Source organism: Pezoporus occidentalis, unplaced genomic scaffold (assembly GCF_034315485.1).
Source record: "Pezoporus occidentalis ecotype Australia unplaced genomic scaffold, CSIRO_AGI_Poc_V1 ctg20, whole genome shotgun sequence".
Classification (NCBI taxonomy): Eukaryota; Metazoa; Chordata; class Aves; order Psittaciformes; family Psittacidae; genus Pezoporus; species Pezoporus occidentalis.
Window position 1 is genome coordinate 15,693 of NW_026913856.1, and position 14,417 is coordinate 30,109.

The 14,417-nt window shown below is 38.2% G+C and overlaps 1 protein-coding gene across 5 annotated transcripts in view; it reads right to left on the reverse strand.

The window, feature by feature from the left end:
- Window positions 1-14,417, reverse strand: part of GARRE1 (granule associated Rac and RHOG effector 1) — a 64,985-nt gene that overhangs the window by 13,551 nt on the left and 37,017 nt on the right. For 4 of the 5 annotated variants that reach the window (XM_062618224.1, XM_062618221.1, XM_062618223.1 and 1 more), the window contains exons 3-9: window positions 10,110-10,316; window positions 7,866-8,006; window positions 7,492-7,587; window positions 7,194-7,355; window positions 6,145-6,303; window positions 1,644-1,741; window positions 350-475 (exon numbers count right to left, since the gene is read on the reverse strand). In XM_062618224.1, coding sequence (XP_062474208.1) covers window positions 350-475; window positions 1,644-1,741; window positions 6,145-6,303; window positions 7,194-7,355; window positions 7,492-7,587; window positions 7,866-8,006; window positions 10,110-10,316 — 989 coding nt within the window. The remainder of the gene's footprint in view (window positions 1-349; window positions 476-1,643; window positions 1,742-6,144; window positions 6,304-7,193; window positions 7,356-7,491; window positions 7,588-7,865; window positions 8,007-10,109; window positions 10,317-14,417) is intronic. The other variant, XM_062618226.1, reaches the window with a different exon arrangement.

Here is a 14,417-nt window from a genome sequence, read left to right on the forward strand (position 1 = left end):
TACTAGTATTTGCAATAGCATTAACTACTTTCATTAAGAAATTTTAATTGTGCTTCAAGATGTAAATGGTGACTAATCAAATAATAATCAAGTATTTTTGTAAGACAGAAACAAGTATTTTTGTACACTTGGACAAGCTGCTGGTTTGATTTCAAGAAGACTGCTGTATCTCTGTACGTACCCTCAAGGTACCTATGTAGACTACCAATTTTCTGCACTCAGTTTGACTACTGTTTTCACCTCCTGATGAACAGTATTAAATACATCAGTACAAATCTTTCAACAATGATGGCTTTGTTTAAACTAGGACACTAGAACAAGAAAGCATAAGGCTCAGGAGGAGATATACCTTCCTTCCTTCCATCTGTGTATGTCAAACACAGCAGTGTAGAGCACATCTACTAGCCCCAAAGTCTTCTCTGGATCCAGACTCCTCTGTAGCAGAGACATTGTTGCTGGATCTTCTTTCAAACACCTGTAATCATTAAGTTTAACTTTAAAATTTAAAATTTTAGGGTTTTTTTTACATTAGACAATTTACCATACTAGTCAGATACTAAAAGGCCAATTGCTGCACTACAGAGGCGCAACTAATAAAAGCAGCACAGCATATGGATGCCTGAGGGTTCCTAAAGGCTATGCCTGCAGCCTCGGTTTCTTTCTACTGTTGAAGATACAGCTAATCTAACTATAAGAGCTGCATAACTTATTTTAAAATCATGATTAATGATTAGCTCTTCAGCTGAGCAGGCGTTAAGTCGAGCACAGCGGAGTGCAGAGCCACTCTCACCGTGAGTCAGCAGGAGGAGCTCTTCCAGAGCACACAAAGCCTGGCTCAAGCTCTCCACATGATTTTAGTCCTTTAATAGTACAGCAATTTACATGAAGAGAACAAAGAAGAGCCAGTCTATAGAGGCATTAAAGATGTATTTGTATAAACAGACTATCAGTTGATTCGCACTTCTGGACATACCATTCGTACCACTAGTAACAGGCTCTCACTAAGGATTCAGATGAATGAACTGTGTTGTACTGAAATTCCTAACACAGGGAACTCCGAAGTAAGAGAGAAAGGAAGCGTTCTAAATCCAAATCATGGTTTCAAAAGGGAAGAAATCCTCACCTAAACTGCAGATTAATCCTACCCTTCTCCCCTAGGCAGTCAGCTAAACTGGCAAGGATAGAGCCTCTTGGACCACAGAGTTCTGCTGTTCACGACAGTGCTTAAAGAACAACCCAGTGAAGAAAGAGCTAAAGCTCTCATATTAAACTCATCTAATTCCTGGTCTTCCTGAGGAAAGAGCTGTGAGGACCTGCTGGGAAGAAGCATAAGAGGAATACTACTGGACTATTATTTTTTATTTTTTAAACCTTCATCATCAAGCTTTTACTTCTTCATAAGAACGTCTGAGTGCCCCAGCACTGCCCCTCTTTGTTGCCTCCGGAGGCAGCACAAGTAGAAAGACATCAAAAATACAACTGTCAGTCTGTCAGGAACTGTACTCAGTTCCAGATAAAGCAACTTCAGGAAGATATGCTATAATTGCCTAGTATTCTCTCTTCCACTTGTACTGCAATGTTTGCCCCTACATATTTCAGTCATAGCCAACAGTATAATCTGTAATACAGTTATTTTTATTTACCAAGTTGATGGAACTTGCACCACAATTCTGGATCCTTCTAAACTTATCTGAGGAGCATAAGCTTCTTTATTTTCAATCTGAGCTGTGTCCACAACCACCTAGCAAATAAAATGAAAATAGAAATGATTTTAAAAATTAGTTCAAGATACTTTATCACCACTGTAGTCAAGATGCAATAATCTCAGCTATGTGCCATGCTGCAGATGTAAAACATAACCAGACAAAAACAAATCACACAATTATTGTAAGTTTATTTCTATTTTAACAAGTAAATTAAAAAAAGAGTTTGATACAGTAACCTGTATTTCAAGGACTTAATTATTCTCAATTACATACTATAGTTATGCATCACAACGTAGTTACCAACTACTTTACCTAAACAGCTGGTAGTCATCAGTGGCTTCATGTAACAGCCCCTACATTTGAGAGGCTTGGCACTATTAGTACTTTAACAGCTTCCCAACACCTATTTATCAAAATATTTTAAATAATTAAACTGCAGTGCATGTTACGATATAGACAAGTAGTATAGACTCTGAAACTCTTCACACAGCTCACAATTTTTAAGAGCCCCTCTTCCTTTTTAAGGTTATAAAATCCCACACCAACATCTGTCTGTTCTATCTAATAAAACTGTACTATTATTAATTCCCTATTATATAAAGGGAAGAAAAGTGACTGTTCAATTTGTGGAATTCTGAGCCTTCTGTATGACATCATGAAGATATATGGAAGATAAAAGTCTTGAAAAATCAACCTTCTGTCATGAACCTTTCTTTTTATGGAACAGAGGAGAAACAGGTTCACTTCAGCTTCATTTAAACTTTAAAACTAGTGACAGTAAGTTCCATATTTGGTTCGTGCTTTCTGTTTTTGTCCAGTCTGCACAGGTCGGCCTTTTTGATCATTTCCATAATCTCCTATTTTGGTCATGCTGAACCAGCAGCTTTTTGGCAGCCATCAGCAGTTCTTGCTCCAGTGACTAGCAGATTAGCTGTACCATTTATCCTTGAAATGGGTAAAGTCCTCTGGTATAAATAAGCCTCAAGGGATATTACTGGCTCTTCTGCAATAATCCTACACTGGTTCTGCTCCTAACTGGTTGTCTACTACTGGTTATGAAGAAATGTGAAGTATGAATAATGCTTAGAGTCTCTTTTCTTGCTTTGACAAAGCCATCCAATGACACTTGAACATAATTACTTCCCACCTTTAAGGTACTTTAGCATAAGGCCTTACTTTTCCTTCAGTTGACTCTAAGCATTTGTGCAAGTTTATTCAGACTTGTAAAACATGTCTAAGCACAGTGACAAAGAGCCATGCTATTACCCACTCATGAAAATACCTCATTTAATAACAGGGCAGCTCCATTTCTTTTTCTCCCTGTATTTGTACCATCTTAATTTTAGGTAATTTGGTAATCTGCAATTCAGCTATATTGCAATTATCATTGGGGTAATAAGAGATTACCTTAGGAGTGATTGTTCTCAACTCCCAAGAAAAAATCCTGTCTGCACCTCAGACCTGTAAATCAGAATTAAAATTCTGATTTAGCAGACATAAATCAGCTTCTGGTGCCTGGCAGTGCTCATGGTCTGAGCTTTGCTGGGGTGTCATCGTCTGTCTATCCCATCTCACTCTCCCCATTCTTTTTTTGCCTTTAAAAGTTTTACATCTCTCAACATTTGGTCAGAGTTACAACATCTGGGATTTAAACATTATTACAACATTTAGGGCTTTGCAATGCATGTTTTTTGCACAGAAAGATGTACCAGCACAAAAAAAGATGGCCAGAGACTCAGTTAAACCTTCTCTTCATGACTCTGCATGATGCCAATTCAAAGTTTTATTTCTACTCATCCTCTGAATTCATCAGTTTTAATACACATCACTTTTAAAACATGGAGGTTTCTTCAGCTGACCCAAATCTGATACATTGCTAAGGTAAAAACTGCACTTAAACAGAAGCCTAAAATAACCAAGCAAACTAAGTCACATCTCATTGTGCTTTCCACTCTTAATGAGTTTGTTCTTAAAAGGCACATGGCAAGATAGACTAAAGATAGACTAAAGACAGACTAAAGACTGTCAAGTAATGCTCTCTTTTAAATTTGGCATTTGAATGACAAATTTACACACAACTCTGAACTAGTGCAGACAGCTTAGTTTCTAAAAGCTGTAAAGCAAAGGCTACATAACTCTGTCCCATGATTCACTTATCCAAGTTCTATACAAAATAAACACATTCTCCCTCCCCGCCTGGTAGGTGCTTAGAGGATAGCTTCCTGTGCATCAGACAGCTATTGTTCTTGATTTACAGGTGCTTCCTCTCTCGTTTCCACCTAAAGAATGCTTTAGAGAGGCAAATCACAATTTCTCACCATTGCATGAGGCTACATAGAACCGTAACTGAACCTCATAAAAAATTACAGCACATAGTTTATAAAGAAAAACCTCAACCCTCACACCCTTCCAGACTGTAACAAATCAAAGTGAGAATGAAGGAAAGAGAGAAGGCTGTCAAGTATTTCACCATGCAGATAGCTCATTACTGTGTCTTTGAAGATAGAAACCTGCTACTTTCAGAATCTGAGGTTCATGCAAAAAGCTTTGGATGATTCAACCCAAGTAATATTCCATATATCAGCACTGTCATTTGGGAGAATGTCTAAGTTAAGTTTTATGCTGACGACTTTCTAAATGTTATGATAAAGCTGAAGAATATCACTGCTTTAATTACCAGCAGGTCTAACTAGTTATGTCTAGACTGGGGGACATCAAGACATTTTCAGAATCCTGAGTCCAAATGTGCCTCAGGCCACTCCCCAGATCTCATCAGGGCAGAACCTGGGTGTGCACAACACTGAAACCCCCTGGAAAGGAAATGACGGGAGGTGCAGCATTCTCCAAGGCATTCCTCATCTAGACACTTAGGAGCCAAAAACTCTTGAGTTACAGCACACTCCCACAGGGCTGCTGAGAAACAGTTCCTTTCTTAAACCTCATTTCCCATCCCTTGCTGCTGGCTCCCAGCATCCTAGCATAAACAATGGTAGGTGAAGATACAATCCCACTTAACCATAGCATTCTTTTTAGTTCTTGTACTTCTAATAATAGGCTTTCCTTGAAAACATCTCAGTAGAAATTTGATCAATCCTACTATTCCACAACTGCTTTCTTTCCCTGCAAAGATACCACCTTCTTAACGCCTCCCTATAAAGCTTCCTTACACAGAGTGGTTAATGCACTACTATCTCCTGTCCTTGAATCCCTGTATCATAGTGAAGTCAGGATTGACAGCAGATGCACTGCTGTTGGATACTGGTTGTCTGTGCCTTTGATTTTAGGCCTTCTTTACATGAAAAGTCATTGAATTCCACTATGATTTGAACCTACTCCTCTAATAGATAATATCTAGTATCAAAGGAATGCTAAAGTAGAAACACCTGACAAATTCATAACTTACAATTTATCATTCACCGTTATTGAAGACCTTGTCAATAGTACCAAAACACGTGTTGCTTAATGAAGGAAGACAGGTCAAAGTCACATAATCAGCTGTGTGATTTGTTTGGAAAATGTGATATTTACTAAGTATGTAGCAATATGGATCCTTTCATCAGAAATTGCAATTAATTACAAAGTCCTGACGGCTTGCCATCACCTTAACAAATAATTCATATATGAATCAACAAGAAGTATTTAGGTTATTGTAAGTTAAAGACGGTTCAAAGAATACTTGACAGAAACTGTCATAGGCTATGGTGTACCTTGCATTTTCTTCCTATCAGATTGCATTCATGCCCCCATTTTGTCCACTCAAATGAAAACTCACATTAGTCAAAAAAAATCTGTGTCATGAATGACACCTTATTAAATGCAGAGATTGCAGTAATTAGTTAGGGGAGCACAAACGCATTTTCTTACAGAGTATGTTCCAAGCACCTATCTTGAGCAACTGTTTAAACACTCTGAAATCCAAGGGTTTTGTTTCTAAACACATGTCATCACCAAGGTGTTTAATTGCTCTGGGCTCTTTTGGATATGTGAGGTAGCATTACGCGGGGCAGAGGACTTCCTGGTTTATGCCAGGCAGGAAACCCAGCTTCCATTCAAAGCAGAGAGGAAATGAAAAAAACCCCCAGTTTTTAAACCTGAGAAAAGTGGGGAAGGAAAGGGGGAGGAAGGGTGGTTTTTTTAACATGGTCATCCATAGATTTGAAAAATCTTTCTATTTCACTATGAATCAGAAGTTTCATTTTGTGTTCTATCTAGCAACAGAGAGTACAAAGTACACAGTACATTCTCCTGTTCCTATCAGCTACAGATGAACTTGCATTCTACAAGGATACACTTTGCTCATAAATCAAGTTAGCTGCAGCGTTAAAAATGGGGAAACACAAACTAAGACCCTGGAAATTAATTTCCAAATGCTTTAAAATACCCAGTTTCTCTTCAGGATGTAGCCTTTTTTTTGCTAAGCCTATTCATAGTCACTTACCAGTCCAGCTTGGCCAAACAACAATTGTACAGCAGTTTTGCAGGCTCCTCGCCAAGTGGAAGGGCAAACCTGATTTAGTACTTCAGTAACAGGAGAGTCATCCCGTGGTGTAAGTCCATTATGGCATCCAGCTTCCTTAATCAACTGCAGCATTGTGTGCTGAAAAAATAAACATTTTGTCATATTAAATACACAATTCAGAAATGTTAACATCAATGCTTCCACACATATTTAGCATTATTATACATGCTTTTCAGACAACTGTAACATCTGCTACCTCTGAGCAGTCTTGTACAACTAGAAAAGCTCAACTGCAGAACAGAAATATACAAGATCATCTCTGCTACTGGGAACACCACACTCCTCCAAAATAATAGAACAGGTTTTTTTGCTTAACTTGCAGAACAGTTTAATTAAAAAGCACTGCAAAGACAACAGAAAAGCTGCATTTTAAGCATGAACTCTTTCAGGAACTAGGAACTGGGCTTATCCTAAAAAAAAAAAAGTGAAAATGCTGATTCAAATTGCCCAAATTACTCCTGAATGGATATCTTTTCCATTCCTTCACACTGAAAATACAGTTAACTTCTCCACAATTTTCAATTATTTTTAGCAATTGGTTAAAGTTTGTGAGAAGACATTAAGAGGAGCTTTGTACAAATGCTTCAAGTATCTCTCTTAGCACTATGCTGGGCCAGACTTATTTTGGCACCTGAGAAGGTAAGTGCTGTCAAGTGCACCACCTGGTTGAGCCACCTGCAAGGGCTCACGTTCCCCTCCACTTCTTGATGCCTAACCCATCTAATTTCCCAAGGCTTCAGTGTCTCCTAGACTTCTCTGCTGCTCTCAGATAGAACTGAATTTTTCCAGGTGATTAATGTCATCAGAAGCAGGCATGGACCTACAGTGTTATCAAGATCTTGTTTCTACAGGAAGTCAGGCTAAAAATATGCACTTTTAAATACAAGTTTGGCACTGAACTTCTACTGCAGTTGCTCTCTGAAGATTAAGGAATTCACTTTTTTTTATACCATTTATTCCATTATTACCGTTTTCAGCTTCAGGTTTTCTGCTGCAGACTCATTAAAGGATATTCCTTTCAGAAAATGTGATCCTATCTGAACAGGTACAGTGGGCAGCTCACACTGAATGGGCTGAGGTGGAGTCTGTCTCCTTCCTGTTTGCTGGGCTTCAGCTTCACTGCAACAGCCCTGGAGTACAAAACAGATCCATTAGAAGAAATTAAGACGTTAGAAAAATCTTAACATGAGTCCAATTTATTTGTTTGAAATAGTTGTTTTCAAGGTGAGGAGGGATGAACGAAAGACCAGGTTTAGCAGATCTTACCTGAAGACTTGCTTCAATAGCTTTTGGGTTCAAGTGAAAGCCAGCCTTCATTGCATATTCACAATGGCCTAAGCTCTCCAAAGCCACTTTGTAAGCCTGGCATTAAACAAAAAGTTGAGATAGCACAGGCATAACAGCAAGTAAGCAAGCAGTCATCACATCTGGATACATATATAAGAATTGTTACATGGAGCTACCCTACTCAGTTCTACAGCATACACACATTTACCATGTAAGATTCCAAAACTAATTCTCAAATACCTCATGGCTGCCTCTGGTACATATTTCTGCAGTAAGAGAGTCATTCCCTATTTCATTCCTTGGCCCACAGACTGTACTACATGCACATGAAAGCAGCAGTCTTTAAAAACTACCTGCAAAGCACTGTCAATTTTCATGTTTAGCTCTTTGAGCTGATGTTCAGGGATTGCCACAGTCTGTGAGCAGAAAAGTTGCTGAACTTCAATTCCTGCCAAACATCCATCACAGCCTCTTTCTCGGAGTCGAGATGTGGCCTGTCATGCAAAATAAAAATCCAGGGTAAAGAGGTTCAACATTAAACCAGGTCACGCCTAATTAAATTTTAAAGAAGAGGGAAAAAAAAAAAAAAAGCAAACAAACAAAACCCCCCAGAGTTTAAAACTTTATAAAGGAGTTGCGAAGCAGCACCTGGTGGGAAGGATCCAGAGGAGATTATTTATTACAATTAAATCTCTACTGCTACTTTGAAAGCACAGATCTCACATAATTTGTATGGCATATAGGTGCTGGCTAGCAACTTAATTCATTGTTTGCTGTTACTATTTCAGCTCCCTGTCAGGACTAAGGATCCTGTTACACAGGCCATATGATGACTGTCATTACCAGAGGAGAGACTTACAACTTCAACATAAAGGGTATTACTTGCCACAGAAAATACATTTAACCATGAGGACAAATATTCCTGTGTACACAGGATATATTTTATAAAATTGAGGTTGATTACTGTGGTGTGATTTGAGAAGAGCCACACAAGAGTAAGACCAACTGAGCACAGGAGGAGAACAGTTTTATGTAGTATGACTTTTAAAAATAAAAAATATGAAAAGCCACATATCTAGTTTTAACTGTAAAATAATATATGACTAAGCAGGGTAAAACAAAAAATACCCTGCTCACAACTGCATTTAAGGCCTTGGAAAAAGCTTATTTTTCAGACTACGAAGGAGTCTTGCTCTAAAGCAGGATGTTGAAATTGGAGATTTTTGGTGCTACAGCCAATGGTCATTGCTCACCTCATTGACACATACAGAATTACAGTGTTTTCCAAGTCAAAAATCTTAAAAAGGGAAAACAGTTTCAAGCTACTGACAAAACTTTTTGTCTTAAACTTTATTCTGAAATAACAGTGTATTCCCTGTCAAGGAAGCTGGTTTTATATGGAAATAATGGATTGCCTTCCTCCACAAAGTTAAAATTTGGAAAGATTTCAGTATTTCAAATCTCCCTTCTATCAAAATGACTTGTATATTAGCCTGTCTAAATTATGAGAGAGTGCAGATTTTTCTTATGCTATCCTAAACCCCCCACAAATACTTCAGAGTAGTTATTTTAGGCATAAAAATTCTCATAAAAAACTGAGAAGTTTCTTCTATTTTTATTCTAGGAACTAGGAGGAATCTGTATTTTTCTCTTCTCCTCTCCATTCATGTTTAACGAAGGATTTGATTAGCGTAATGCTTGCATTAAACTCCATTTCGAAATACAGGTTTTATTAACAGAAATAGCTGAAGAGGGCTGTCAAGGAGGTACAAGGGAAAGTTAAGGTGTAAGAGTTTTAAGGAACTAAATATATTAAACATAAAAATAACTATTTTTAATGCAAAAGGAGTACAGCTATACCAGGATTAGACCTGTTACAATTATCTGTATTACACCTAAAGCACCCCCAAATCCTTATTTTATCCAATGAAATAAATTTATGCTGCAGTAAAAATTACAAACAATTCCTCTGCATTTATAGTTCTAAAAGAAACTTGTTTGCTTTCATATACCTTGCACATTCCAGGTTGATAAATGGAAACCTTGACAAGATTTCCAGTCAAGATGACTATAAAAAGCCTGCATGTGCTGCCAAATTGGGCTTAGAAAGCACATGCTCCAAGTTACCTGAATTTAAGGAAAATGTGCACACAGTGTCTGAAGCCATTCTGATCTATCAGTCTGTGGACTTCAACAGTGCGACGGAAAGCAGAAAAGCTTTAGACATAAATTATTTTTCATTAGGTTTTCTGCTGTTTTTTCAAACATTTTACCACTTCTGCCAAACCACACTTGAAAGCTGTGAATTCATTACTAACAAAAAGCTGCTTCCACTGTGCACTCCTTATATACTCCCTATGTATCACAAAGAAAACTTTATACAGGGCAGAATGTATCAGCATGTAGGTAAAATAGCATATGGATATAATCAGCATATAGGTAAAACTAACTGCACCATGCTCCCCACTTCAAATGTAGGATGTCTTACAAATCAGAGACTTCCTTCCTTTATTAGGGCATCCAGCCTAAATTTAGGTTTCACTAAATGTAACTGCCATTTTACTAAATATAATGTAACTACAGCAAGACCTCCATACCTCTGCTGCTCCTCTCCATGATCTTATTGCATCTTCTAGCTCATTTGTGGGGCTTATATTTGAGGTTCCAGCCCCACTAACATTCCTTCTTTCCTGGGCTACAGCTTCAGCAAAGCAAGAGTGTGCCACTGGCTGGATCTTCTGCAAAGCTTGTGACAGGAACTGAAAGTGGACCTGCATCACCGTCAAGAAACATCGCCCAAGTACCTGTGGGAGAAGAAACAAACCCTTTTCAAGAAAGCAGAGGATTTCACGGAAGTTTCTCTTATTCTTTTGCTTGGTGTCTGGGGTACTCAGATCTTTTTTTCTTGTGTTAAAGTAACACTTCAGGTCAGAAGTAATACTTGATATTTAACCATTTATTTAGAATAAGGTATTCAGCAAGCAAACACTGGTTTCTATGAATTAAAGGGTGATCACACTGATCCCATGTAATTTTTCTGCACTCAAGTTACAGTTATTTGAAGAATGAAAAACTTGTTCAGTTACTTAGCAATACCGAGCACATGAAACAATAAGGGGAGTAGCACATTATCGCAAGGGCAAAGTCAACAGCAAAACCCACTTGCACATAGACCTGACTGAATTTATGCTAAAAAACCCAAAGAAAAACAAAAGCCTGAATAATTTTAAACCAGTATCATTAAAATCAGAGAGGTTTAATCCAGGAGTTTATCTTCCAAGCCGAGCAATAACCAGCAATTAGCATGAAAACATTTTGCCACATAATGCAGTGACAACACAGTGCCATTTTTAGAACGTAACGGTGACTGCAGAATGCACAAAGTTGCAGCCCTGTCGCTCGCATCGTCTGACAGGAACTGCTAACGCTGGAACAAATCATCTCTTCAGAATACTTCACTGAAATGGGTCATGGAGTACTCACTTGGAAAGCCCAAGGAAAAGTAGTGAAGCAAAGGGCTGCTGATGCCTCCCCATACTCACTGGCCTAAGGGCAGCACCAGCATTGTGCTGGGGAACAGGGTCCAACCTCTGCATCCCAGACCGCTGTCCCCTGCACGTTTCCATCCCCCTTTATCCCCGTCATACCAGTGCTAATCAGAATTATGACCAAAGACAAACATATGCCTCAGTTACTACAAACAAATCAGATCACACAACTTGAGTATTTAGGAACAGCCACAACACATGGAAGACCAGACAAGAGTGCAGCCATCCAGCAAGACAACCTGGAAAGCAAAGCAGCACCAACAGGAGCGCTTCATCTACCTTCAGGGTCACGCTCTTCTAAGCAAACCAAAGCTTACCACAAAACACAGCTACAATGCAGCAAAGAAGCAAGTATTTTCCGAATTATGGCAGAAAGTATTTAAAAGCTATTCAGAGTGGTTTTTTTCTTTTTTTTAGTTTGTCACACACAGTGGTTTAAAATGTATATTTGACTTTGACTGATTAAAAGAAGACTCGAATTCCATTTTAGGAATAAATCAGAAAATACATAGATAATGTACAAAGCCATTATGCCTTGGAGCAAATAAATCATCAGGCTTATTTTCAGCTACATTCTTCTGGAATAAAAATATTCCGACACAATGATCTTTCTGGCAAGACTCTGTAGTCACATGAACAGTTATATGCATTAACTATCTACTTCAGAAGAACCAGTGGTGGCAATGCTATTTTCCATTGCATCCGGACTCCTTTTGACATTCCATTCTGGTTCAATCACTTCCCTTCTTTGTACAAGGCATGAAATTAAACATTTTTAGTATTTTGACTGACCTTTGAAAGGAGTTTGCCTTATTAAAAAAGCAGTCAAAAAAATGATAAAATGAAAAAAACCCTCCAACTTTCCTGGCTACAAGGTTAGAAATATTTACGAGAAAACTAGTGATCTGAATATTTCTGTGTACGAAGAATGCAGCTCTCAGGGGAAGAAGAAACTGGGACTCATTACGAATTTCAAGCCGATTACGTTTCAAAGAATATTTAAGGTACAGAGGTTAAAGTTTCCCCTGCCTGGGAATAATGCTCAAAATAAACAAATTATTTAGTTTTTTTAAGTGGTAGCACACAACATTCCTGGTATAATTTACAATGTTAAACAGTAAAGATAAATAGTAACATCTGCTTAACTGAACTCCTATTTTGTTAAAAAAATAATCTGTTTCAGTCTTCCTCAGAAATGGGAAAGGATGGTTTTAACTCCTTAAATAAAGTCTAAGTGGCAGAGGATTTTTGCACTATTAAATGCTCAGTGCAGATGCCAAATTCACTCAGCTTTAAAGTGCACTTCTTGAGGGTTTTCTTCTGAAGAGCTGAAACTGTCTTAACTGGAGAAAGAAGTACGACCACCAGAGTTTAACAAATACAGCCAGTGTCGGCCAGCAGTTACCAAAGTGTGCAAAGCAATATACTAAATCTCTGTTGCAAAGCCGGCAGAACAGTATTAGCATATGGATGTGTCTTTTCCACAGATGGAGACACCGCCATCTCTTTTTGCAAGGTTATTTTTTCCTACTTTCCCATGCAGAACTGTTTAACTCTCCTACTTTAGACCACAGTAAGAACAAACTAAAAACCTAGAGACTAAGAGACTACACAGTAATCAAAGACAAAGTGAAATCATCACAGGTGTCAACTAATAACATCTTGGTAGTGATGTGTTTTCTTAAGCCATTTCTTAGAATAATTTATATTGCATATACAGTGAGGTCTTCAGCTTGCAAGCTTTTTGTGCCAAGAAATACAGCTCTAGCATCTTGACTTCCTTAACGTTACCAGGTAGGACAGCTATCTATCTCAGTAGGAAATAGCCTTACCTAAAGGAAATCTGTCTTACTGTTCAGGCAGTTGGAAGCAATGGGACTTTTTGGGGAGGTCTCACTTCAGAATTCCTTGTCTCTGAAACAGGTGATGAGTTTAATCAAACTGGTTACGTACAAACCGGAGCATCAGGTAGAGACGCAGTGTTACATTAATCTGTCCTATACCATTCTCATAATGGGGGCACACAATCAACTTTGAGGTATTTTGCTGGACAAAGTGCACACATAAAATTGCCAGAATTCATTTCTAAACAGTGATGTTATGCAAATTCCCTGGCAAACAAATCTTACACAACAGGTTCTTTAAAAAAAGAACTCTGCCACTAATAAAGTTAACAAACAATCAGTGTCAGCCCTCCTTACTTATACAAATGCTGACCTGCAGTTCCAAGTACCATCTTACATAGCAGAATTTTTTATTTGGGGGGGCTATTTCCCTAAACAAACAAAACACTCAAAAAAACAAAACACCACAACACACTTTTCAGTGGTTTCCTACTACCTCCTTTTCCTTTAACAGAGTTCTTAACGGCTTGGGTAATGATAAGCCTGTGCGCAACCCATCTACCCACTGAAGAGTCAGCTTAAAATAGCAACATAATGAAGCTAACAAGGAGGTATGACTCAAACTGGTGTACCAGATGATGAAATTGCACCCTTTCCCACATACTACTGAAAGTGGGCAGAATACTATTCATTTTTACTATGCAGCAGTGCCCTGCAGTTTGCAAGAGCGATCTCATGACCAAAACACCTCCAAGGGAAGACACAGTCCTGCTCATTAAAGAAGTGGTACCTACAAGACAAACTAGATTCCAGCAGAATTACAGCTATGGTATTAGCACACATGGGCAACCCAACAGACTCATTTCTGCTAACAGTCAACCAGCAGTGATAATCTGATATTGACAGCTACTAAAATGGTAACTATGATTTAGCAAAACAGCATTTCACTGTTAAGCATTTTGAAAATAAAAAGCCATTAAAATGTAATACAAAGCATTTCTAAAGACAATGATAACAAATCTGAGAGCAGACCATGAGACTGCAGAGCAAGACAAGGGGACAACAGCACTGCAGCAAGTCATAGCATTTTCTACTGATTTGAAGCAGCTTTTTTCTACTGACAGTTTCTCAACCTGGGGAAGTCTGAAGCCAATCCCTGCAAATAACAGCAAAGATAATAATAATTTTTAAAAATGTATTTAAAATTGTGCTCTACAATGTTTACTAAGGACAGCCTACGTTTTGTATTTACTTAGACATTTTTGTCCAACAAGCTTCTTGATCAAAAATCTTCATTTACTATACAGATAAAAGCCAAAAAAATATAACTCTGTTTAGTACAAAGACCAGTATCCAAGTAAACATCCTGTCCCCATTCATGCTTCCCTTTTGTTTGGGAAGGCAGCATGTACATCTCTGTCATTACTACCACTTCTAAGACAACACACAAACTCCATGTAGCTAAACCAAGATTCATTTTTCACATTTTGCAGTACTGCGGCTGCTGTAAAAC